General features: G+C 41.8%; 1 protein-coding gene across 13 annotated transcripts in view; it reads left to right on the forward strand.

The window, feature by feature from the left end:
• Window positions 1-25,323, forward strand: part of VPS13D (vacuolar protein sorting 13 homolog D) — a 257,392-nt gene that overhangs the window by 38,092 nt on the left and 193,977 nt on the right. For all 13 annotated transcript variants that reach the window (XR_002344909.1, XR_002344910.1, XR_002344911.1 and 10 more), the window contains 6 exons: window positions 2,673-3,704; window positions 8,438-8,528; window positions 10,345-10,471; window positions 11,947-12,127; window positions 19,552-19,734; window positions 25,072-25,294. Coding sequence is in view for 7 of the 13 variants with exons in the window: in XM_021095374.1 (XP_020951033.1) it covers window positions 2,673-3,704; window positions 8,438-8,528; window positions 10,345-10,471; window positions 11,947-12,127; window positions 19,552-19,734; window positions 25,072-25,294 (1,837 nt within the window). In the remaining 6 variants the exon portion in view is untranslated. The remainder of the gene's footprint in view (window positions 1-2,672; window positions 3,705-8,437; window positions 8,529-10,344; window positions 10,472-11,946; window positions 12,128-19,551; window positions 19,735-25,071; window positions 25,295-25,323) is intronic.

The following is a 25,323-nucleotide window of genomic DNA, read 5'->3' on the forward strand; positions in this document are numbered from 1 at the left end:
TGCAGAGGAAGAGGGGAAATCCTTGATTCCATTGCCATTCGGAAGCGAGGAAAGTTATTGTTTAAAAAGTCAGAGCCTTTCTTTCCCAGGAGGATATAATTCTTGTCACACCTTTGAGATATCTGGCCCAGCTGATAAAACAATCTGATTATCTGAGCTGTTGACAGATCCTTTCAAGGCAGAATTAGTCTTGCCCTCGTTGAAATGAACTGGTTCGGGGGGGGGGGGAGGGTGTGTGTGTGTGTGTGTGTGTGTGTGTGGTGTATGTGTGTATATATCTGTCATCCTTTCTCCTTCAAAAGTATCATTTTTCCTACTTTCACAGGGATGAGAGCGAAAAGCATAACATTGTAAAACAGCAAAGACAGGCAGGATCTTAGGACGGTGGACCCTGGCCTTGGGCACTGATGGTCACTAGTCTGGCGGCTGCTCTGCTGCTCATGACATGTGTACCTTTTAACTTCAGTGCTTCCTGGACGTGGGTCTCTGGGTGAGAGAATTTTCCCCGCATCTCTTCCTTTTGGGCTTTTAAGCTTTTGCCTTGTCAGTGGTGGTTACTTCAGATGAATTTTTTCACCTAGCGCATAATGTGAATTCTGTTGGGTCATATTGACTTCCTATTTTTATGGTTACCATTGACTTAACTTACCACAGTAAGTACCATTTTTTGCTGAAAATCTTAAAAAATTGTTGACAGTCATTCTTTAAATTATTATGTAAATCTTAATTTAGTAATTTAAATAATTACAGTATTTTATTTTGAAAAATTAAAAAAATAGACCAAAGTAGAATAGTCTAATAAACTCATGGTCCCATCTCTGAGATTCAAGACTTTGCCACATTTGTCTTGTCCATCTTTTTTCACCCCCTTTGGGGAAATATTTTAAGGCAAATCCCAGACCTCATCTCATTTTTAACCCTATGTTTTGGAATGTATCACTACAAACTATGTGCATTAAAAAAATAACTATAAGGAGTTCCCTGGTGGCATAGTGCGTTAAGGATCTGATGTTATCACTGCTGTGGCTCTGGTCACTGCAGGGGTTTGGGTTGGTTCCCTGGTCTGGGAACTTCTGCAGCCTGCAGGCAGGCATCGCTGAAAAAAAACAACTTATAGTTTATATAGTACCATTATATCGTATTATCATGCCTTACAAAATCAATGAAGATTCCTTGGTATCATCTGAATTTTCCTCCATTTTAGATTTCAGAGACATTTTTGAAATGTCTGAATCATTTGTTGGAATTTGAGTCATGATCCAAAACAAGGTTTTCCCATGGCATTTGGGGTGATACATCTTGCGGTCTCTATTCATTTAGTTTCTCTCCCACCCCTCACCCCTCCATTCTCATTATTTTATTGGGAAAACCAGATCAGTTGCCCTGTGGGATGTCCCACATTCTGGATTTGGCTGTTAGTTTGTGGTGTCACTGAACTTGTCCCCCCCGCCAGCCCCCCATTTCCTGTGCACCGTAACGTAACTCTGCAGGTTTACCTGGATTCAGGCTTTTTTTTTTTTTTTTTTTTTGGCCAGGACACTTCAAACGTGGTGCAGTGAAAAAAAAAAATAAATAAAACATCACAGACGTGACTTGGATCTGGCGTGGCTGCGGCTGTGGCGTAGGCCGGCAGCTACAGCTCCAATTCGACCCCAGCCTGGGAACCTCCACATGCTGCGGGTGCAGCTGTAAAAAGACAAAAGACGAAAAGAAAAGTGGTGCAGGGTACTTTATATTGTCTTATATTAGGAGGCAGAGAATGTCTGATTGACTCCATCAGTGATGCTGAAATTGTTGATTGCCTTCAGGGGGCAAGATTGCGGATCCCTCCATCGTAAAACTCCCTGTCAGTCATTCCTAGAAGGGCTTATCCACTGGTAATTGTGGTGGGATTCATATTTATTTAGGGGTTACAAAATGATCACTTTCCAGTTTATCTTTTCTGTATCTGTTTGGCATTCCTCTGTTAAAATAATTGTCCTTAAGTAAATAAAAAACTTCCTGAAAAAAATTTTTTTTGGCTCTTCCCACGGCACGTGCCAGTTCTGGAGCCAGAGATCGAACTTGAACCACAGCCGTGAACTGAGCCACAGCAGTGACAAGGCCAGGTCCTTAACCCTCTGTGCCACCGGGGAACTCCTGAAAGTATTTTTAATAAGAAGTTCTAATTAAAAACAAAGTAAGGGAGTAACATAAGTCATCATGGATCATCATTATTATCATTAAAAAGTCCTCTATGTTTGTTCAGCTGTACTAAGCATGGATCGTTATACTCATTGGTGGTGATCAGCAAGTTTTACAACCGTGAGTCTTATTTCTCAGTTCTAAAGTATAACTACGTTAGACGTCTAGCAGTGTTCCCTTCAATTTCTGTAATTGTGTTTGCGGGGTTAAAACCAGAAAGAGTGCTTTTGCTGATTCAGGCCTACAATTAATAGCACTAATTGGACATTCACTGTGCGTAGATAATTTCGTGAGGTGCCCGGGGAGGGCCTTGAGTTAGTCATGGGTCAGAGAGGGGTAAGGACAGAAAAGAAGCAAAAGAGATAGTCCTTGCTCTCAACTAGTTTCTAGCCTCTCGGGGCCAAAGCCGTAGAAACCTCCGTGGGTGGCGTGCGTGAGTGCCGCGGCGAACGGTGGCGGAAGAACTCAGTCTTTCTCTTTGCGCACAGGTGGTGCTGGCGAAGCACGTGTACGAGCAGGTTTTGCAAACGCTGGACAACCTCGTGTACAGTGAAGATCTGAATAAGTTTCCGGTCAGCGTTGCCTCCTCGCCTTGCCCGAATTCTCCTCTGCCTTCCCTCAGCTCCTGTGGCGAGCCTTCCATTGAAAGGAAGGAGAATGGATTGTTCAGCCACGCCAGCCTCTCCACCTCTTCTCAGAAGTCTTTGTCCGTGAGGGAAGTCAGATCCTTTACCCAGATCCAAGCCAACTTCTGTATATCCGAGCTTCAGGTGCAGCTCAGCGGAGATCTGACTTTGGGGTCCCAGGGTCTTGTGAGCTTAAAGTTTCAGGATTTTGAGGTGGAATTCAGTAAAGACCATCCTCAGACTCTGTCCATTCAGATTGCCCTGCGCTCTCTGCTGATGGAAGACTTACTGGAGAAGAATCCGGACTCCAAGTATAAGAACCTGATGATGTCTCGGGGCGCCCCAAAGCCGTCTAGTTTAGCGCAGAAGGAGTATCTCTCTCAGTCTTGTCCTTCCGTGTCCAACGTGGAGTATCCGGATATGCCGCGGTCTCTCCCTTCCCACATGGAAGAGGCGCCTAACGTCTTCCAGCTGTACCAGAGACCCACCTCGGCCTCCCGGAAGAAGCAAAAGGAGGTCCAAGACAAGGACTGTCCCTTGACCCCACCTCCTTCTCCAACAGTAGACGAGCCCAAGATATTTGCGGGAAAGAGTAAATTTGATGATTCCTTGGTCCATATCAACGTATTCTTGGTGGATAAGAAACATCCAGAATTCTCTTCCAGTTATAATCGAATTAACCGGAGCATCGACGTGGATTTTAACTGCCTGGATGTGCTGATCACACTGCAGACCTGGGTGGTGATACTAGACTTTTTTGGAATCGGGTCCACCGCAGACAACCACGCAATGAAGGGACCACCCGAGGACGTCCTGCAGAATGTGAAGTCAGAGACAAGCACTTTAACAGAGTCTGAACTCCAGGATCCCGTTAACACCAAACTGGATCTCAAGGTATCAGTTCCCTTTGGCTCCTGTAAGTTCTAAGAATGCATTTGGACTTGTTTACCTAAATGCGTTTACTCTAGAAAATAGATCCTATTGGCAGGGGGTGTATATCGTCTTTCTGGATGTCTGTTCCAAAAGGGTGGACGATACTGTTTTAGAAAAAGCTTTAGCATTAATCCCATCAGGAGGCAGGGGAAATACATGGTGTCATTAACTTCCTGTCTTTCCTTTGGGCTGTGTAATTCAGTGGAATTATTTAGCTTCTCTCAGGCTGTTTCCTCATCTTCCATCGTCTAATTGAGATCGCTGAACGAGGTAATTGTGTCAAACACCTCGAAAAGTGTCTAGTCTCGAGTAGCTACTTTAAAACTTGGCTTTTATCATCATCTCCCTCTCACTCACAATACTACTGGCTTTTATTTTTATTTTTTTATTTTTTTGTCTTTCTTTTAGGGCCACACCCACGGCGTATGGAGATTCCCAGGCTAGGGGTCGAATTGGACCTGTTGCTGCCGGCCTACACCAGAGCCACAGCAATGCCAGATCTTAGCCTCATCTGCGACCTACACCACAGCTCAAAGCCGGATCCCTAACCCACTGAGCAAGGCCAGAGATCGAACCTGAAACCTCATGGTTCCTAGTTGGATTTGTTTCTGCTGCGCCACGACAGGAACTCCCTATTGGCTTTTATGAGGGCAGCAGTATGGGTGTTAAGAATGAAGTCTCAGGAGTTCCCATTGTGGCTCAGAGGTAAGGACTAGTACCCATGAGGATGCAAGTTCGATCCCTGGCTTTGCTCAGTGGGTTAGGGATCTGGTGTTGCCATGAGCTGTGGTGTAGGTCACAGATGTGGCTTGTATCCTGTGTTGCTGTGGCTGTGGCGTAGGCTGGCAGCTGTAGCTCCCATCTGACCCGTAACCTGGGAATACCGTGGGTGTGGCCTTAAAAAGCAAAAAAGCAAAAAAAGAAGAATGACGTTTCAAATGTCAGCTGCCTGGATTTGAATCCTGGCATTTTGACTCTTTCTTCCTCAAGTTCATCGATAACCAGAGGGTTTTGAATGGGGCCTACAGCACATGAGGGCTCAGTGAGCTGATGGAGGTCAGAGCGCATGGCACAAAGTAAGCCTTCAGTGAACGAACGGTCCCTGTCATTCCTTTTACTAGTCTGAGGATTGCCACACTTGTAACTTGTCCTCGGTACTCCTAGATGTTTAAAAAACACTTTAAAGACAGCAACTGAATTCCAGGCTTCTTACTCTGGGGAGCGTCGGCCCGTTGAAGGTGGTACCACTCTAGAGCTCTGGGCCGCCTGTGTGTGCCGAGGATGTACAGCTCTCAGCGAACGTGGACTTGCATCTGCTGCTCGCCAGGAGTCAGGAAGGAGAATCATGTTTTATCCAGTGGCCGTTCTTCTTATTTCCTTGGCGGGCAGGAGGCTTTATGCCCGCAGAAATGGAAGAGAGAGCTGAGCGAGCACGGGTTTCAGGACCGTTGCAGTGCCTGTGGCTGCTGCAGCTGGGTGCGGTGAGATGGCTGGGAACTGCAGAGGTTTCCCCATTCCTTTGGACGTCGTGTGTTTGTACCTGGGTTCTTGGGCTGCCTCAGGAACCCTTTGGTGTCGGATGTGGAGTCCCCCGGGGCTTTGTGTGGATAGACGGAGCTGGCTTCACAGGAGAACCAGGACTGGATAAAGGCCCACCAACAACATACTTTTTTACAACAAGAAATTTTGAAAACATTTTCATTGTGAAAAATGTCCATCATATCAGTGTAATGAACTCCCACATCCCTAACCGGTGAGCTTTATCACATTCATCTAATCCACTCCCCACCCCCCCTTTTTTGGTGTGTGAAAGCATTTTAAAGCAAATTCCAGAGAAGTCAGTTCACCTCTACATACTTTAGTATTTATTTCTAAAAAATATGGCATTTTGGAGTTTGCTTTGTGGCTCAGTGGTTAACAAACCCGACTAGGATCCATGATGATGCAGGTTCGATCCTTGGCCTTGCTCAGTGGGTTAAGGATCTGGCGTTGCCGTGAGCTGTGGTATATATAGGTCACAAGGTGGCTCAGATTGTGAGTGGCTGTGGTCGGCAGCTGTGGCTCTGATTTGACCCCTAGCCTGGGAATCTCCATATGCTGTGGGCGTGGCCCTAAAAAGCAAAAAAAAAAAAAAAGCATTTTCCTACATACCCACAATGCATTGTCACATCTAACTAAATTAACAAGAATTCCTTGGTTTTAGGTTACACCCACCATCCCATAACCAGATTTCCTTGATTGTCTCAGAAATGCTCTTTTATAGGTAGGTTGTAGAGGAACAAATGATTTAAGAAACTTTGTCTCTTCATTGATCTCTACAATTCAGTGGAATACTTTGCTCTTCTAAACAGTGGTTTCCTTTTCTACAAAATGAGCAGAACGACATAAAATGATGTGTGAATCTTTTGAATGGGGATCCAAATAAGGCTCATGTGTTAATTTGCTGCCATGTCTCTTAAACCTCTCCCCGGCCTTTTGCCTCCCAGGCGGTTGTCTGGGGGAAATTGGCTGGGTCCTGCCGCATTCTGGATTTGTCTGTCTGTTTCCTCATGGTGCTATTTGGCTTCTTTTATCTTCTGATTTTGGAAATGGAAGTTAGCTCTGGAGACTTGATCAGATTCAGGTCCAACTACTTTTTTGGGAGGAGCACCTCATAGGCGGGCAGAGATTTTCCTGCTGCATCATACCAGGAGGTGTACAGCATCCGGGCATCCCAGTTTTAGTGTCCCCCAGGTTCATGCTAAGAGTAGACTCAGGTGGTAACAGCTGGGTTCCTCCAAGCAAAGCATTTTTAGACCCATTTTATATGTTATTTTGGTGATTAGGTGCCTAGAGGTTTTTTACTTCCTCCTTGGTGATAACCTCATTCCTTTGCGATCCTTCTGTCGTCTGTGTCAGAGACCACTGCAAGGGAAGCTCTGTGGCACTGGAATGGTCCCCAAGGTCATTGCTCCATCTGTAATAGTCCCCTACTTTTTTCTTTCTCTACAAATGTTCTTTCCCCTTCCTTTCTTCCTATTATTTTCTTTCTTCCTATTATTTTCTTTCTTTGACCATTTCTTTTTCCTTCTAATCATCCATTCGTCAAACATTTACTGAGCACCTACTTGTGGGGGGCATTAAAGATAAAGGGGGGAGTATTGCTGGTCTCTGCCCCTTGGGAACAGAGTGTGAATTGGGGTTTGAGCTGTCCCCTCTTCTCTCCTTCTCTTCAACCAGTGCATTATCCCCAGTGATGACACCTGGAGATACCTGCCTCAATAATCAGAGTCTTTTTTGGAGTTTAAATGACAGTCTTACAATACAGGATTTATTTGTTTCAAAGAATACTCTTCCTAAGGATTTTAATAGTTTTCTTCTTATTTATAGTTGTCTGGGGGAAAAAAATCTTTGATTTTGGTTCTTTTTTTTTGGTCTATTTAGGGCTGCACCCTTGACAGATGGAAGTTCTCAGGCTTAAGTGTTCACGGCCTGCGACACATCCACAGCAATGCTAGATCCAAGCTGTGTCTGCAACCTACACCACAGCTCATGGCAATGCTGGATCCTTAACCCACTGAACAAGGCCAGGGATTGAACCTGTGTCCGCATGGGTACTAGTTGAGTTTGCTACTGCTGAGCCACAATGGGAACTCCCGATTATGGTTCTTAAGTGAAGTCCCAGTTGGTCAACAGGGAAAGTAAATATTTATAAAGATAAACGTATTTATTGTTTTGCTTTGATAAACTTCTTAGGGCAGATTTTACTTAATGAATCTGTATGAGGAGTTCCCGTCTTGGCGCAGTGGGAAAGAATCCGACTAGGAACCATGAGGTTGTGGGTTTGATCCCTGGCCTCACTCAGTGGGTTAAGGACCTGGCGTTGCTGTGAGCTGTGATGTAGGTCACAGATGCGGCTCAGATCTTGCAAAACGCAACTGTCGCTGTGGCATAGGCTGGCAGCTGTAGCTCTGATTTGACCCCTAGCCTGGAAATCTCCATATGCCCTAAAAAGCAAAAAAAATAAAAAAATAAAAATGGATCTGTATGAGTGGTTACAGAATAGTGCAGTATTAAAGATGAATGTAAAAATGAGAAAAATTGTTTTATGATGTAACAAACATTTCACTGAATATTTCATATCTATTCATAGAATAGATGAGGCAGCCATAGAGAAGACACCACAAAACCTGGGTGTTTGCTTGTCCAGTTGAGATCTTTTCTTTCTTTCTTTCTGTCTGTCTGTCTTTCTTTCTGTCTGTCTTTCTGTCTTTCTTTCTGCCATTTCTTAGGCCACTCCCGCGGCATATGGAGCTTCCCAGGCTAGGGGTCAAATCGGAGCTGTAGCCGCTGGCCTAGGCCAGAGCCACAGCAATGTGGGATCTGAGCCACGTCTGTGACCTACACCACAGCTCACGGCAACACCGGATCCTTAACCCACTGAGCAAGGTCAGGGATCAAACCCGCAACCTCATGGTTCCTAGTCGGATTCGTTAACCACTGCGCCACGACGGGAACTCCAAGATCTTTTCTGATCTGCATTCTCTTCTTACGGTTTGGCTGGTGGGAAAGCTGAAATGAAACTGGCATCAATAAAGTAAAAGCCTTACCTTCAGGTTTCCTGAGACTTTGAGCATCTTCCTTGATACTGTTTGCCTGAAGGATATCTTTTTCCTCCAGTGAGACTTGTCCTGCTTTACCTCCTGTGTTCTTAGGTTCATTCGCTCTCTCTCGTGTTGAATAAGACCACCAGTGAGCTTGCTAAAGCCAACGTGTCCAAATTAGTGGCACACCTGGAAATGATTGGTAAGTGGGGAAAATCAAGATCTGGGAGGAATTAAGGTCCTGCTCGCACTTCTGATTGTCCTCGCAGGCTAAGTAAGGGGTGACTAAGTGGCTTGATTGTGATTATTGGTCTGGCAGGGATTTCTGGCCGTGGTTCCCAAATACTGGTTTATGGATCAGAATCGTCTGAGGGGCTTGTTAAAAATGCCGATGCCTCATACAACTCCCTTCTATCCCAAGAATCTGATTCTGTAGGTGGAGCATCTATTTGTGTTTTTTTTGAAAAAAAGAAAAAAAAAAAAGAAAAGAAAACCCTCTGGGGTGACTATATAATTTCTTTGTACAAAATTGGGACATTTTTGCACATGAAAGGGGGCATTATTAATAATGGGAAACAGACATATCAGAGGGCTGTCCCTGGGAAACCAAGGTGTGTGTTCACTCTATTGCCATAAATAGAGGGAGCCACTGATGGGGGCATGGTTTTAGGCAGGGGGGATATTAGAGCAAAGCTGGCATTCTTTCTCTTGGGACTGTGTAGTTTGAAATTCTTAGGAGAGCACAAGCTACATCATGTTCTAAATCAGAGGAATTTATAAAGTGTGCATCAAACACTAGTCCTTCCTTAAGCAACTCATAATGAAATAAGATTACAATGCTCAAATGTTGGCTCTGTAGTAAAATAAGAATGTCTTTTGGGGAAGGAATGAACTGAAATTGAGGTTTCATGCCTGGCATAAATTAATTTATAAAAGCTTCCTCCCGGGGGAGTTCCCATCGTGGCTCAGCAGAAACGAAACTGACTAGCATCCATGAGAATGCAGGTTCGATCCCTGGCCTTGCTCAGTGGGTTAGTGATCTGACGTTCCTGTGAGCTGTTTTGTAGGTCGAAGATGCAGCTTGGATCTGGTGTTGCTGTGGCTGTGGTGTAGGCCATCGGCTACAGCTCTGATTCGACCCCTAGCCTGGGAACCTTGATATGCCATGGGTGCAGCCCTAAAAAGACAAAAAAAAAAAAAAAAAAGTTTCTGGAAGAGATAGGTCTTTAGAGTTGGGAGAAGCTTGGGTATTTTTGTTAGAGGACATTAGGAGTCAAAAATAAGTATGTGTTTTCAGTTCACTGGGAGCAAAACTAGCCTGCCAAATATATACCCCTCGGTCATTGTTTTATAATACTAACCAACTATGATGATAAAATTTGTTTTATAGAAGCAGCAGTTCAAAATATTCCTCCTCCGTATCCACACCATGTTAAGAATGACTCATTATAGGTTGACATCCCAGGTGTACATGTTTCAACATTTCTTTTTTGTTCTACCCACCTTCCAGAGCTTTACTTGTGTTATATGAGTTCCAAATCTGTGTCTCCAGTGTCTATCTCATTAATTTTTGCCTTTTAATGAAGTCCCTCTAAAACCCTGATGCAGTGCTGCTTGATTAATTGACATATATCTGACACATCTTCCTTGATTCTTTTATCTATAGTGCAGAATAGACCTATGATATTTCACTAATTCTAATTAGTGGTCTGATCTCAGAAGGGATCACATTTGTAAATGTTTTATCCTTTAAATTGTGTATGCTTTTAAATTCTTTACCCTTATAAATATTAAAGTGTGACGTTGCTATAGTATTTCAGTCCCTCGATCTTCTGCGTTGAGACTCTTTGAAATAGTACATAAAATATCTTCCTGTGTGTATTGGAATATGATCATTTGCTTTTGACATTTAGTTTTATTAAACAATGTGTAATTATCGATTTTTGTTCCAGACAAATTTAAGGTGTGTGACAGAAAAGAGATACCTAAGAATGTGTTCTGATTTTTAACATTCCTAGAGGGAGACCTGGCCTTACAGGGCAGCATCGGGAGCCTGTCTCTAAGTGACCTGACATCCCATGGAGAGTTCTACAGAGAACGGTTCACTACAAGTGGGGAAGAAGCACTCATCTTCCAGACTTTTAAGTAAAAATATTGATCTTTTGTAACATTGTGTCATAATAGCTTGCTTTTTCACAGTCTTACTGGCTAAACAAAGAAGAGAAGTTTTTAAAAATCTTAGCTTCTTATGTAAAATTGATCTGATGTAGTTGTGAGGAATCCTGATTTATATTAAAATGGATCTGCCTTGAAGTGGGCTGCTCAGCTTTTTAAATAAATGGGGCATAATTAAAATCATTCTGAGCCTTGTTATAGTCCAATTTCACACCAGCTTGTTAGGTGACTTTGAGCAAGTTGCTTAATCTCTCTGCATCAGTTTTTCTACCTAAATACTGAGGGGACTAAATTAGATCAATTTCCATTTAGCTCTCAAAGTTCTGGAGTGATTTCAGTCTGAGACAGTTGTTGAAGATACAGGTTAACATTATTCATTTTTCCCCTGTATAAACACAATCTGTATTGAATCCCTTTAATGTTACAATTTAGAAGGCATCTTTGGGTCTATGTAGTTATGAGAGAATGGTTTTCTCAGAAGGGAAAAAATGGTGTTTTTTTCCAACGTTTTGGGGAGCTGTTAGAAAATATATCCAACTTTGTCCCCAAATATTCTGGTCAGTGGTAGTATTCTTTTTTTTTTTTTTAAACTTGCCAGAGTGATTCTAGTGTTCAACCAGAGTTAAGAAAAACAGTTCCTAAAGATGTCTGAGGACTTTTTCTTTCATTTCCAGAGGGAGTATAGCCTACTCTACTGAGAATTTAGATGGATTTTTTTGTATTGTTACCTATCACAGTGTCATATTCTATAATAAATGAGATAATTAATATAAAACTCTTAACTCTCTGCCTGGCACAAAGTAGGTGCTCAGCTAATATGCGTTCCTTTCTCCAGTGACTGTTTTATATAATAATTTTTTATTATGGTACCACGTTCCAGTAAATTAAATTGAAATCCATTTTTAAAAGTTTTCTAATTTATCTGTGAGTGTAGATGCTAAAACTCTTTGACTTGCAGTTCATGGAAGTAAAGAGCTTTCTGCTTCCAAAGGACAGATTCCCGCAGAAACATGGGTCTGTTGCCTAATTTTTTTTACTCATTGTTTCATGGTCTTATTTTTATTATCTTTCAAGCCCATATTGTCATGGTCGTTGCTGGAAGAGTGAGCAGGAATAATCGCTTTTCCTTCAAGGCAGGGAAAGAGAGGCTCAGGTAAAAGCTCTGAACCACGGGTGGCTTCTGAGTGAGTTCTGGAACAGCCGTGAGTTCAGCACCCAGAGCTATCCCCCTGTTTATAGCTCTGGGATCACCCCAGACTTTCATTTAACATCCTGGCCCGGTGCGCAAGCTTAGAAAGGAAGTCGTTACCAGAGTTTACTTTCTAAGACCTGATTGTGGATTTCCATTTTAATGCGTAGAGCTGTGTTCTAGGGAAACACCACAGGCAGCCCAGTTTTCTTCCGTTACTGATTTGCATCTGGCTGCTTCTGGCCCTTCCTCACAGATACGGGCGGCCTGACCCTCTGCTCCGGAGAGAGCACGACGTTCGCGTGCGCCTGCAGATGGCCTCCGTGCAGTATGTGCACACCCAGCGCTTCCAGGCCGAGGTGGTGGCCTTCATCCAGCACTTCACTCAGCTGCAGGACGTGCTGGGGCGCCAGCGAGCCGCCGTTGAGGGCCAGGCGGTGGGTACTTTCCTTCATCCATGATGCTTTCTCAGTTCGGTCAGCAGAACGTTTAAATCTCTGGAGATCAATCTGGGAAATTTCCCTGAAAAAAGTAAAGGTAATCAGGTCATCTTAAGCTTACTGGCGTCCTCCGTGTAGCTGATTACAGAAATTTCACTGTAATCCGAGAGTTTATGTTCCTGACTCACCGTATCTTGTTTTAGTTACCTTTAAAGTGTAGCTTTAGCTTGCTCTCAAAAACATAAGCAGAGTTTACGGATAGCACTTGAGACTTCTGGTCCCGAGAGTTCCCGTTGTGGCTCAACAGTAATGAACCCAACTAGTATCCATGAGGATGCGGGTTTGATTCCTGGCCTTGCTCAGTGAGTTAAGGATCTGGTGTTTTTGTTTTTTCAAATATAGTTCTCAAACTTCTTAATTCATGGCTCCTTTAACGTCTTGGAAGTTTTTCCGTTGATACATCCTAGGCCAAAGGAAACACCTAATGGTCTTTCCACTTTGAAAGTAATTAAGTCTAAACCTAATATGTCCATATGTCCTAACTACTCAGTAGCTCTTTGAAGAAAATAATAACACGTAAGTGAAAGATAATATTTTTATTTCATTCTTAAATAACCATAATTACTTCCTAGTAGGATGTATGTGCCTCTTGAGCCCTGAACAACTTCTCAAACTTGGAATCAGGTTGGACATCCCAACCCTCATTTCCTGTTCCATGTTTATTTTCTCATGGTACTTGGTTTTTAATCACAGCAACTGCTGAAGACCCGGCTTCACAAAGATGTGACGACATTGAAAGGAATGTAGCATGAGCTAACATCGAATGTAAAATACCTCAAGCTAGTAGTTTGTGCCAGCAGATGATGTGTTTCCCTCAAAAATTTAAAATGTCCTGGCAGTGCACCTGTGAGTCTGAGGCAGCCCCCGTGGTGTCTTGGCACACAGTTTGGGAACCACAGAAGTCGATTACAATGTAGCTTTTTGTAAAACTTGTTATTTGGTTATTTTTAAGCTTTATCCAGTAAAAAATTATAATTTAAGTCTTTGGCGTGGCAATATTTAAAAATGTTATGTTTTGGAGTTCCTGTCGTGGCTCAGTGGTTAACAAATCCGACTAGGAACCATGAGGTTGCGGGTTCGATCCCTGGCCTTGCTCAGTGCATTAAGGATCCAGCGTTGCCGTGAGCTCTGGTGTAGGTCGCAGACGCGGCTCGGATCCCACGTTGCTGTGGCTCTGGTGTAGGCCAGCGGCTATAGTTCCGATTCGACCCCTAGCCTGGGAACCTCCCTATGCCGTGGGAGCAGCCCAAGAAATGGCAAAAAGACAAAAAAAAAAAAAAAAAAAAAAGAGTTGTTTTAATTAAAATAAACTTGAATATGTTAAATATGTTACATTCATTTGAGTACAGAATCAAGGTTAAAAAGGGCATTTGGAGGAAAGTCTCCTCACTTGCCCTCAGCCCCCAATTTCTATCCCTGGAAGCAACTTATGTTTTTGATTTCCTGTGTTTCTTATAGAGAACGCATTTTTATTTATTTATTTTGCCTTTTTTAGGGTCACACCTGTGGCATATGGAAGTTCCCAGGGGTCCAATCGGAGCTGCAGCCGCTGGCCTACGCCATTGTCATAGCAACGCAGGATCCCAAGCGTGCATTTTTAACTCCCAAGAGTGCATTTTAAATATGAAAGTACTATAACCATATTATAGGGAATCTGGAAAAAAGAATCAGTCTTCTAACACCATCGCTATGTTTTAATTTATTTTTGTTGTTTTTATTTTTTTTTCCTATACATGTCTCCTTGATTATAGTTATGGAGTATACAGCCTTTTTTCCTCTCTTTAGAAATATAAAAAAAAATTTAGTATTTGGTACATATAAAAGAATATCTGTAGCATGTATGTAAGTTATAAAGTATGATGATAGAAGGAACATCCATGAACCCACCACCAGAATAAAAACTGAAACATTACTATGGTTCTTCCCTTGTCTCATTCTGTTGATGGCTCAGGTAACACACTCCTGATTTTTGGGCCTGTTAGTTTCTTTAAAATTAAAAATTTCTGTGCAATATCTTTTGTTTTCCTTGTCTGACCTTTATAAGAATGGTGTTGAGCTGTCTTTAGTGTTCTGAGCTGCTGTTTTTCCCCCCCGGGTTAGTGTGTTCATAAGGTTCATTCAGGTTTATATGTGACTGCATTTCCTTTGTTGTCGCTGTTGTTATTTCATTGTGTGTAACACAGATGACTTAGCTGTTTCCCTGTTGAACACATGGGTTGTTTCCAGTGAGTTTTGCTGTTGGGGCTGGATCTCACTAATGCACATGTGTAGGAGCTTCTCTGAGATGCTTAGGAGTGGAGTTCCCGGGCCCTGGGGTATGCACGTGTTTCTCTTTACACGATCATGCCAGGCTCTTGTCCAGAGTGGCTGTCTCAGTCATACGTCTCCATCGGCAGTGTGTAAGAATGCCTTTAATTCCTATCTTGCCAACACTTGTATTGTGAACCTTATTTATCTGGGGCCAATTAATGGGTATAAAATGGTATTACATTTATGGTCGACACATGCTTTTCAAGAAAATGTTTAAACTGAGGAGTACTTTATAGTACATACAGTATAGATGCCGACGTCCTTGGAATCCAGATTCGTTTCTTAACCTTTGTTTGGTATCTTCAGTAGTTTACTTAACCATTTCCTTCTCTCTTTTTTTTTTTTTTTGCTTTTTAGTGCCACACCCATGGCATATGGAGGTTCCCAGGCTATGGGTCTGGGAGCTATAGCTTCCGGCCACAGCCACAGCCACAGCAACATGGGATCTGAGCTGCGACCGCGACCTACACCACAGCTCACAGCAAGGCCAGATCCTTAACCCACTGAGCGAGACCAGGGGTGGAACCCACAACCTCATGGTTCCTCGTTGGATTCTTTACCCACAGAGCTATGACGGGAACGCCCATTTCCTTATTTCTTAACATTTACAGTGCTTCCAGTTTTTCATTCTTATGAGGAAAGCTTCTTTGAATATTTTTGTGTGCATAGTTTTTTGATTCCTTGAATTATTTTTGTAAGATTGGATCCTATAAGTGGTATTGTTTGGTTAAATTTGTGAAATTTTTTGTGAGTCTTAATATAGCTTTGCTGGATGTTATGCATTAGAATTGTTTCATACATTTAAAACAACTATTTTTACATGTGTGACTTAGATGGTAGTTATCGTGAGGAATCCTTTGGGTGAGGAAATGAGACACGGTGCCTTAGAGAGAATTTAACTTTCTGGGGTAAGCAGAAATTAAATAGATACGTTTTTAAAATGTCTTGCTTTATCAGATTATATAAAACAAGTAGAGGGTTAAAGGAATGTTTTTCTATTTTGAATAGGGCTAAATATGTGGACTTTTGAAGAAAAGCTGATCTCAAGGATCTTTAATCCTAGTTGTTTGAATTACTTAGATGTGTGGATTTGAAATTACTTTTATTTATGGAGAGAGCAAAAGACCTATTTTTATTTGCTGATAAGAAAATTAGGCTGTTTTGAAGTTTCAATTCTTTTCTCCAAGAAAAAAAGGGTAATTGGAGTTCCTGTCATGGCTCAGTGGAAACAAATCAGACTAGTATCCATGAGAATGCAGGTTCAATACCTGGCCTCGCTCAGTGGGTTAAGGATCTGGCATTGCTGTGAGCTGTGGTCTAGGTCGCAGATGCATTGTTGTGGCTGAGGTGGCTATAGCTGTGATTTGACCCCTGGCCTGGGGACCTCCATATGCCACAGGTGTGGCCCTAAAAAGGCAAAAAAAAAAAATTAGTTATGATGTTACCTAATGAGGTATAGTAGGCAGGTGGGTTATTAACATTTTATAGGTAAGGAAACATAGAAACTATTACCTCTGATTGTCTGGGACGCTTAACCTTGGTTAGTTCAGGATTCAGTGCTTTCCCTATTAACATATACCTGTTAAGGAATGTTAAAAGAGTAAGAGCTATACAGTATGCCAGTAATAGTTTATCCCTTTTGAGGCTGTAAGTTAATATGTTAAACTTTTAAAAATTAAAAAGAAAAGGTCTCCCCCTGTCCACGTTCAGTTAGTTGTGTGTGTACTTGCATAGGTTGAAAGGGTCTGCTGTTCATGTGCTAATAGGAGCTACTAGATGATCACTTTCAGTGGTTTAGTTCTGTTTCACTTAATCCTAACAACAACTCTTGAAGACAGGGCCTATCATTATTCCTATTTTTCAGATAAGGAACACCCGCGAGCTGTGACGTTGGTTGCAGATGTGGTTTGGATCCCGTGTTGCTGTGGCTGTGGTGTAGGCTGGCAACTGTTTCTCCCACTGGACCCCTAGCCTGGGAACCAAAAGAACCCGTCTTATTCTCGTTGTTTGGAATCTATATTTTTTACAGTTCAGTATATGAGATACCTTGTATTAGTACAGTATACTTTTGTCAGCTCTTTTGTGGTATAGTGCTTACAGTAAAATTACCCCTTTTTAAGTATAGAATTCAGTGAGTTTTAACCATTGCATCCAGTTTTGTAGCTATAGTTACAGTCAAGGTTTAGGTCTTTTCTCTCATCCCAGAAAGTTTGCTTGTATCCCTCTGCTAATAGTCCCCCGTCGCTAATCCCTGCTTTCTGGTGGCTGTTGGTCGGCTCTCTGTCCCAATAGAATATAGCCATGTCCATTCATCGTCAGGGGATGCTTTTACAGTTGTCTCGCCTTGCCCCAGTTTGTTAGAGATTTTCGTGTTTACGCGTCTGAGGGATATTAGTTTATAGATTTATGAGAAGAAAAGAATACCTTTTCCTGGCTTTGGTAACTGGGTAATGCTGACCTTGTACAATGAATTGGGAAGTGCTCCCTCTTTTGTTTTCAGAATAATTTGTATAGAATTGACATTATTTCTTCCTTCCTATATTCTGGACACAAGTCCTTTGATATATGTATTGTGAATATTTTCTCCAGTTTATGACTCCCCCCCCAATTTTCTTTTCTTTTTTTTTTTAGGGCCTCACCTGCGGCATATGGAGGTTCCTGGGCTGGGGTGGAATTGGAGCTGTAGCCGCCAGCCTACATCACAGCCACAGCAACGCAGGATCCGAACCGTGTCTGTGATCTGCACTACAGCTCACGGCAATGCCAGATCCTTAACCCACAGAGCAAGGCCAGGGATCAAACCTGCAACCTCATGGTTCCTAGTCGGATTCATTTCTACTGTGCCACAATGGGAACCTCCCCCCACCCCATTTTCTTAATATTGATTTTTGAAAAGCAGAAGTCTTTCATCCTGATGAAGTTCATTAATTTTTTTTCTTTTGTAGTTAGGCTGTTGCATTTTGTCAAAGAAATCTGCTTGTCACTGGGTGGCGAAACATTTCTCTTTCTTCTTTATTTTTTTAATTTTAAAAATTTTTAAATTTTTTTGTCTTTTTGCTGTTTCTTTGGGCCACTCCCGCGGCATATGGAGGTTCCCAGGCTAGGGGTCGAATCAGAGCTGTAGCCCCTGGCCTACGCCAGAGCCACAGCAACGTGGGATCCGAACCGTGTCTGTGACCTACACCACAGCTCACGGCAACGCCAGATCCTTAACCCACTGAGCAAGGCCAGGGACCAAACCTTCAACCTCATGGTTCCTAGTCGGATTCGTTAACCACTGTACCACAACGGGAATTCTTCTTTCTTCTTTTAGAAGTTTTATCATTTTAGATCTCCTCCACTTTGAGTTAGTTTTTGTGTATTTTGTGAAGTGAGGGTTGCGATTTTCTTTTTCCTTGTATGTGTGTGTATCCAGACTATTCTTTTCCTATTGAATCACCTTAGCACTCAACAGAGTCCACTGATCACATAGGTATGTGTGTATTTCTTCATTCTCTCTTCTGTTCCATTTATTTATTTATTTATTTATTGTCTTTTTGCCATTTCTTGGGCCGCTCCCACCACATATGGAGGTTCCCAGTCTAGGGGTTGAATCAGAGCTGTAGCTGCTGGCCTATACCAGAGCCGCAGCAACTCGGGATCCGAGCCACATAGGATCCTTAGCCCACTGAGTGACGCATCCTCACAGAGGCAGTGTCGGGTCCTTAACCTGCCGAGCCCTGATGGGAATCCTCTATTTAAATTTTAGAATCAGCTTTTCTGTTTCTACCATAAAGTCAGCTAGGATTTTGTTGGGATTGTGCTGAATCCGTACGTCTAGAATTTGACGTCTTCGCAGTGTTGCGTATTTGGATCCCTTGTCTGTGGTATATCTCTCCGTTTAATGAGGTCTTCTGTTTTTCTCAGCAGTGTTTTGTAGTTTTGACGTTCTTAAACATCTTTTGTTAAATTTATCCCTAAGTGTTTCACGATTTCGATGCTATTGTGAATTATATCAATTAAAACATTTCAATGTCCATTTGTTTTTTGAACGTTTAAGAAATCCTGGGGCGCAGTGGCTGCAAATAGCAGCCTCGTAGGTAGTGTATGCAGCCTGTTGCCTGTATGGGTTGTCCTAAGGGACCTTGGCAACAGCCCTTTCCAATGGACATTCATGTCTGGCATGCTGTCCCCAGCCTGGGTCTCAGACAGGTATGTGTGGTACCTTCGGAAAGACCCAGGGTACAGTGGCCAGGGACAAAATAAAAATAGTTTTCCCTTCAGTAGCAATGTCCCAAACTCCACCACTCATCGTCGTCATTTTTGTTTCCTTCCTTCTTCTTCATTAATATAGTAGAGATTTATCACTTTCACAAATAACCAACTTATTGAGGCGTGTGTTAGGCCTCTGCATACTCTTAGCGAGTGTGCTCTGTGCACTTGAAAAGAATGTAAAGTGGCTGTTGGGTAGAGTGTTCTGATTTTTTTCTCTGTTGTTGATCTGTTTTCTAAATAACTGCTTTCTGCTCTTAATTATTTTCTTCCTTTTCCTTACTTAGCTTTATTTTGCTTTTTCTTTTTCTACCTTCCTAAGCTAGAAGCTTTGATTATTGATTTTAAGTCTTCTTTTACATAAACATTCAATGCTAAACATTTTAAAGTACCCTTTAAAGTGCATTTTATGAATTTTAATGTGCTTTGTTTTCTTTATCAGTAAGGTCAAAGTATGTTTTTATGTCCCTTATGATTTTTTCTGTGACCCATGGGTTATTTAGAAATGTATAGTCTGATTTCCAGATATTTGGGATTTTCCATTATCTTCTTGTTACTAATTTCTGTTTTGACTTCTTGATGGTCATAGAATGTATTTTAGTTGTTTTATTTTATTTTTTTTAATGTTTATGCATTTATTTTAATTTTTTATTAAAGTATAGGTGGTTTACAGTGCTGTACCAATTATTTTTGTTGTTTTAGATGTATAAATTTATGAAGCTTTTGGGAACTTGAGGTTATTTGATTGTAAAATGAGGGAATTAATTGAACCTCTGATTTGGTTTTCCTCCTTCTTTCAGGTGAGAGATCAAGCCCAGCGTGGTTCACGGGTTCTCCTGGATATTGAAGCTGGTGCTCCTGTGCTTCTTATCCCAGAAAGTTCCAGATCAAATAATTTGATTGTAGCAAATTTGGGGAAGTTGAAAGTCAGGAACAAGTTTCTCTTTGCTGGTTTTCCTGGGACCTTTACTTTACAGGATAAGGTGAGCGGTCAGCACCCACTGCCTTTGCAATTCACCTGGTGTTTGAATACCAGTCCAAAAACTCAGATGTTGCCATAAGATGATTCCTAACCACTTGAAGAATATTTTTTTGGACATTTTATTAATATTTCAATTAACCATTTAATATAGTGTAAATTATAATCCTTACTAACTGGATGTACTAAATTATTTTAGCAAACAAATCAATAGAACCGTCTTTATAATGCTTTTCTCACAGGCTGAACTCATAGTATTGAAACTTTTTATGGAGTTCCTGTCATGGCTCAGTGATTAATGAATCTGACTAGGAACCATGAGATTGTGGGTTCGGTCCCTGGCCTCACTCAGTGGGTTAAGGATCTGGTGTTGCCGTGAGCTGTGGTGTAGGTTGCAGACGTGACTCAGATCCCGAGTTGCTGTGGCTGTGGCGTAGGCTGGCAGTCGCAGCTCTGATTCGACCCCTGTCCTGGGAACCTCTATATGGGTGCAATCCTAGAAAAGACAAAAAAAAAAAAAAAAACCAAAAAAAAAACCTTTGTGCATTCTTTGGCTTTTTTCAGAAGAAATGATTTGGCCCAAGGTTTATTTGAAGCCGTTCTAAAATCTCTTAATAAAATCTTATAGAGCATATTGCTTTATAGTTTAAAACTACATTAGCACTTACTTCGTATAACATGTTTGGGGGCAGTTGAGATGAAGAGTGTTATTTTCATTATCTGTGAGCCTGCTGCTTTCTTATTATATTCACTAGTTTGTTGTATTTTTTGAAGACCTCATATATAGGTGATATCATGAAGTATTTGTCTCTTTTATTGCACTTGCATAATGCCTTCCAAGTCCATCCATGTTTTTGCAGATGGCAAAATTTCACTCTTCTTTAATGGCTGAGTAGCATTCCACTGTAATTATGTGTATGTGTGTATGTATATGTACACACACCATTATGTATACACATATGTATATATGTATATATGTACACACACACACAGAGCATATCTTTATCCATTCGTCTATTGAGGGACACTTAGCTTACTTCCATTTCTTGGCAATTGTAAATGATGCTACTCTGAGCATTGGAGTGCATGGATCTTTTCAAATGAGTGGTTTTGGTTTTTTCAGGAGTTTTATACCCAGGAGTGGAATTGCTGGATCATGAGGTAGTTCTATTTTTAGTTTTTTGCATACTGTTTTCCACGGCAGCCATGCCAGTTTCCATTCTTACCGACAGTGTACTGGGGTTCCCTTTTCCCCACAGTCTAGGTGGGTTGTTTTATTTATTTACTTATTTATTTTCATTTTTTAAAACTTTTATTGATGTATAGGTGATTTACAGTGTTGTGTTAATTTCTCTTATACAGCGAAGTGATTCAGTCATACATATACATACACATACCCATTCTCATATAGGTTTTCACAGAATATTGAGTGGATTGCCCTGTGCTATAGAGCAGGTCCCTGCTGACCATCCATTCCATACGCCAGGGTGTGCACACGCCATCCAAGCTCCCAGTCCTTCCCTCCCCCCACTCTGGGTGTGTGTTTCAATGAAACTTTACTAGTTTCCATGGCAGCCGACAAGAATAGTGATGGAAGTAGCCAGTGTTTTTTGGATGCCTGTTATCAGCCTGTGCTAAGCTCTTTACGTTTTTGTTCATTTTGCTCTCTTTAGCAACCTAAGAGGTACCGTTAACACCATTTTTCTCGATAAGGAAGTTGAAACTTATAGGTTAAGTGATTTCTTTTGGGTTAACATCTAGTGAGGAGTACAGTGTGGATCTCAGACTTTGGTGTTTCTGCCTTGAATACTCCATGCTCTTAACCATGATATGATTTTATCCTCCAGTATTAGGATTAGATTTCTGTGGGGGAAAGTGAACTGGCAAAGGCTATTCCTGTCTCTCTGGCCCTTTCCCAAATAGCTCTAACTCTTTTGAGTTCCTTAAATTGACTTAGATGGACGATCTCCAGAGGTCGTTACAGAAAAGATGTAACTTTGAGTAGGTCCTGTGCCCTCGCTGTGTATAGGAGGGAAAGAAAGTGGAAGAGAGCTGAATAGGGTGCTGGTCTTGCCAAGCTTTTGAAAGGACCTCAGCTCAGGTAAGAGTAGTAGGAGGAATATATTGTTGGTAATATCTAAACTCAAGTAATTGTTATTATTTTCAAATGACTGTCTCTCTACTTCTCTTAATTTGTCTTACTTCTCACTCTTCTTTTGACTCATTACTACTCACCTAAACATCCCGAACCAAAGCCATTTGATTCATTGAGTAGGAAGGGGTGGAGTGAGGAGGAGAATGACGATGAGGCAGTGAGAACCACGGGAGCCACATTCACGTGTCATAACCTTGGGCTTAGGACCCAGAGTGGGGGTTTTTAGACAGTGGGTTAGAGGGCAGCCTGACTCCTCACTTACAGCTACCCAGATAAACCAGACTTAGTGATCAGAGCACAGGGCGAGGCCAAAGCGGGAGTGATGAGCGATGCAGCAGGGAGAGCATCGCCAGTTCCCTTGGCTCCCTGGCCGCACCTGCAGTCAGCTGATGGAGGAGAACGTGCTGGTTCACCTTCGCTCAGTAGCCCTCCTGTTGGAATAGTAGCCCTTCCCGCCAGAGGGAGAAGTAGGCGTCCGCTTATGTATAGTTTTTAAGACAGTAAAAATTAGATGAATCAGCCATTGGTCTTTCACATTTGGCCTAGTCTTAATGAAGAAAATCTCTTCATAGTTACGTGATAAGCATTTTGCCCTTAAAGTGGAGATAAAAGAAACATCTGTTTATAAAAAGAAAGGTTGGTAACTGCTTCTTCAGTTTCTTACTTTTCCTTACTGTGAGTGTTTGTAATTAACCTGGCCGGGTAGTCAGCCAACTTGTCCGAGCTGAATGTTGTCCCCGTTGTCACCTCAGGATACTGCACCTTTGTTCCAGCTCTGCTGCCCTCACTGCCCAAGGGAGAGTTGCATTCCTCCTTGGGAACCATCTTTTGAGTCTGTAGTCAGTTCTTAGGCATGTATTTGTGTGTGGAAAATCTTTGTTTTAGGCCTACGTTTTTAGGAAGAGATCTGTTAGAGCCAGAACGAGTGATCGAGTTCATTAATACCATTTGTTTCTCTACGCTTTAGAGAGAAGGTAAAGGACTTATTTTCCAAATCAGATGTACCTATGTATGGGCTTATGAGTTGACTCTGAAGTTAGCTTCTGGAGAAGAATTGCCAAAACATTTCGAGAAATTTTTGCAAAAGCATTTGTTTTGTTATTTGGTTCACATGTTTGCTGACTGCCCAGTCATGTTAATTATAAACACTCACAGTAAGGAGCCAAATAACAGCACATAGTTTATAGCACTTTAATGAAAACATTTCCCTGTATTTGTTTTTGAGGATTTGATTTTAAGTGGCAGTGCGTACAAGGATGACTTTTTCTTCAAGGTATAAGTATACTTTTTTGCCTGCTGGTAATTTGGAAAAACCTTATGGGATTCAGCAGTCAATTCACATTCATATGCTTAAAAAAGAAAATTTAGAAAAATAATCTTTTAAAATATTTCATTACTTGCGAAAGCCTGCTTATCACTGTTCCCCCCCCCCCCCCCTTTTTGGTGAGTCACTTACCTCCTGTGTAGAGAAGTTCGTAAGCACCATTAGAAGCAATTTCCCCCTTCCTTCCTTCCTCCCTCCCTCCCTTCCTTCCTTTGCACTAGGTAGTACTTTTTGGATGGCCTTATTTTCTTAAATCCTAGAAAAGCCTTGTTTTGTCACATACCAGTGGTTGTTCTGCAGAATTCCGTAAGGGCTGCTTGGAGTGTGTTGCTTGTTAAAGTATTTGTAATCAGGTAAGCCTACCTGTGAAGCTTACCTCTCCACAGGTACAGTCAAGTTCCATTGATCTAGGCCTCCTCGAGGTTGAGTAATTACTTTCTTCGTTGAAAATCACTTTGCACTTACATTTGCCCTTTAATGCATTTGCACGTGTGAGGTTTGTCTAGAATGCATTCCAGTGGTTACAGAACAGGAAATAGTCTGAAATCAAAGCTTGCAGAGGGGTTATTTGCCTTTGAGTTCTCTGACGCCTGTGTGTTTGGAATTGTTTTACATAAGTCCATGTCTTAATGAGTGAGGTTTGAACTTTTTACATATGCTTTTCCTTTCATTTTTCTCAACCAAAGCTTGTGCTTAAACTGTAATTTCTAAGTCTTTCAAAAGCTTTGAGTTAATCTCCTCAAGCCATTGATTTATTTAAACCAACCACAGAGAGGACAGAAAGATGAATCAAATGAAAGGGCAACAAATACTCTAGAGTTTAAATAAACTAAGCAAGGGGGAAGGGTTTTAATGTCAAAATACTTAAATAATAGCATTTACCTATTAATTTGCCTTGCATATAAGAATTGCAGAACATAAGAACTGGTTTCTTTCACTGTTACATGTAATGACCACTCAAGATCACTCTGCAGGCCAGCAATATTATCATCTCCTTTTCACATGCTGAGAGGAATCCTCATATAAAGCAGTGCTGGAAGGAAAACCTTCACCCGCTCCTTCCACCTTGCTGGTGAGAAGGGATAGATGAGAACAAACCGACGGTGCTGCGGCAAGCCACGCAGATGCATAGGTCTGAGCTTGGGTGAAGAAACCATGGGAAGTTTCAACGTCAATTATTGAGCCGTTCTGGTGAAAAAGATTTACCCCATTAGCAATTAACTGAAAGTATTAAGTATGTAAGAAACGCATGTGGTATTTTCAATAGAATTATAGAAATAATTTTACTCTGTAGTTGTCCTTAATTTTTATGCCCTTGACCAGAAGCATAGTAGAAATGGCTTACCTATGTTTTCCATTTTGCTTTCATTTGCATTTACTTAGAAAGATGAGAAACATCCCACCCCAGGAGGGGAGACTTCCAGAAGTGCAAACACATTGCAGTGGCTTAATTCCATATTACTGTTAGGTGCATTTTCTTAGAACAATAAGCCCTTCCTCTGCAGCAATGGAACAGTGTATCAAATGGCTGAGAGATTTGCTCTTGTTGTTTGTGACCTTGATTAAACCACTAGTAATTAGTATCTTGACATTTGATTTTAAACTAAAAGGTAAAATGTGTTTTTGCAAAAATGCTAGTTTTTAGTAGGTGCTGAATTATATGTAACATCTCTGCAAATAATTACATGTGGCAGAAAGTGTCATGACCCGGTTACCCTTTTGTTTATGGGATCTGGGGGCTTGGGAAGTACCGGTGGCGTAGAGTCTTTGAAGAGTCCAGGGACTGGGGTGGCATTTCCAGGAGAGTAGGTATAGTCACCCCTATTCCTGCCTTCTAGATCTCTCTTTTTTTTTCTTCCCAGGAGTCTGTGCCTTCAGCTTCCCCAACTGGTACTCCCAAACACAGTGTGAGGAAAATGACAAGCACGGAGGACCCGAAAGGGACTCATTCCGAGGGGCTGTTCATGATGCCTCCTGCTGGAATGAGTCTAGGCAGCCTGAAGAGCGAGTTTGGGCCAAGTACCTCGACCAGGCAGCAAGGACAGCAAGCCACACCTTCTGTCAGCCAGGTTTCGAGTAGCCCAGGTAAAAGAGGAGAGAGGAGCTGCGTGATG

Source organism: Sus scrofa, chromosome 6 (assembly GCF_000003025.6).
Source record: "Sus scrofa isolate TJ Tabasco breed Duroc chromosome 6, Sscrofa11.1, whole genome shotgun sequence".
Lineage (NCBI taxonomy): Eukaryota > Metazoa > Chordata > Mammalia > Artiodactyla > Suidae > Sus > Sus scrofa.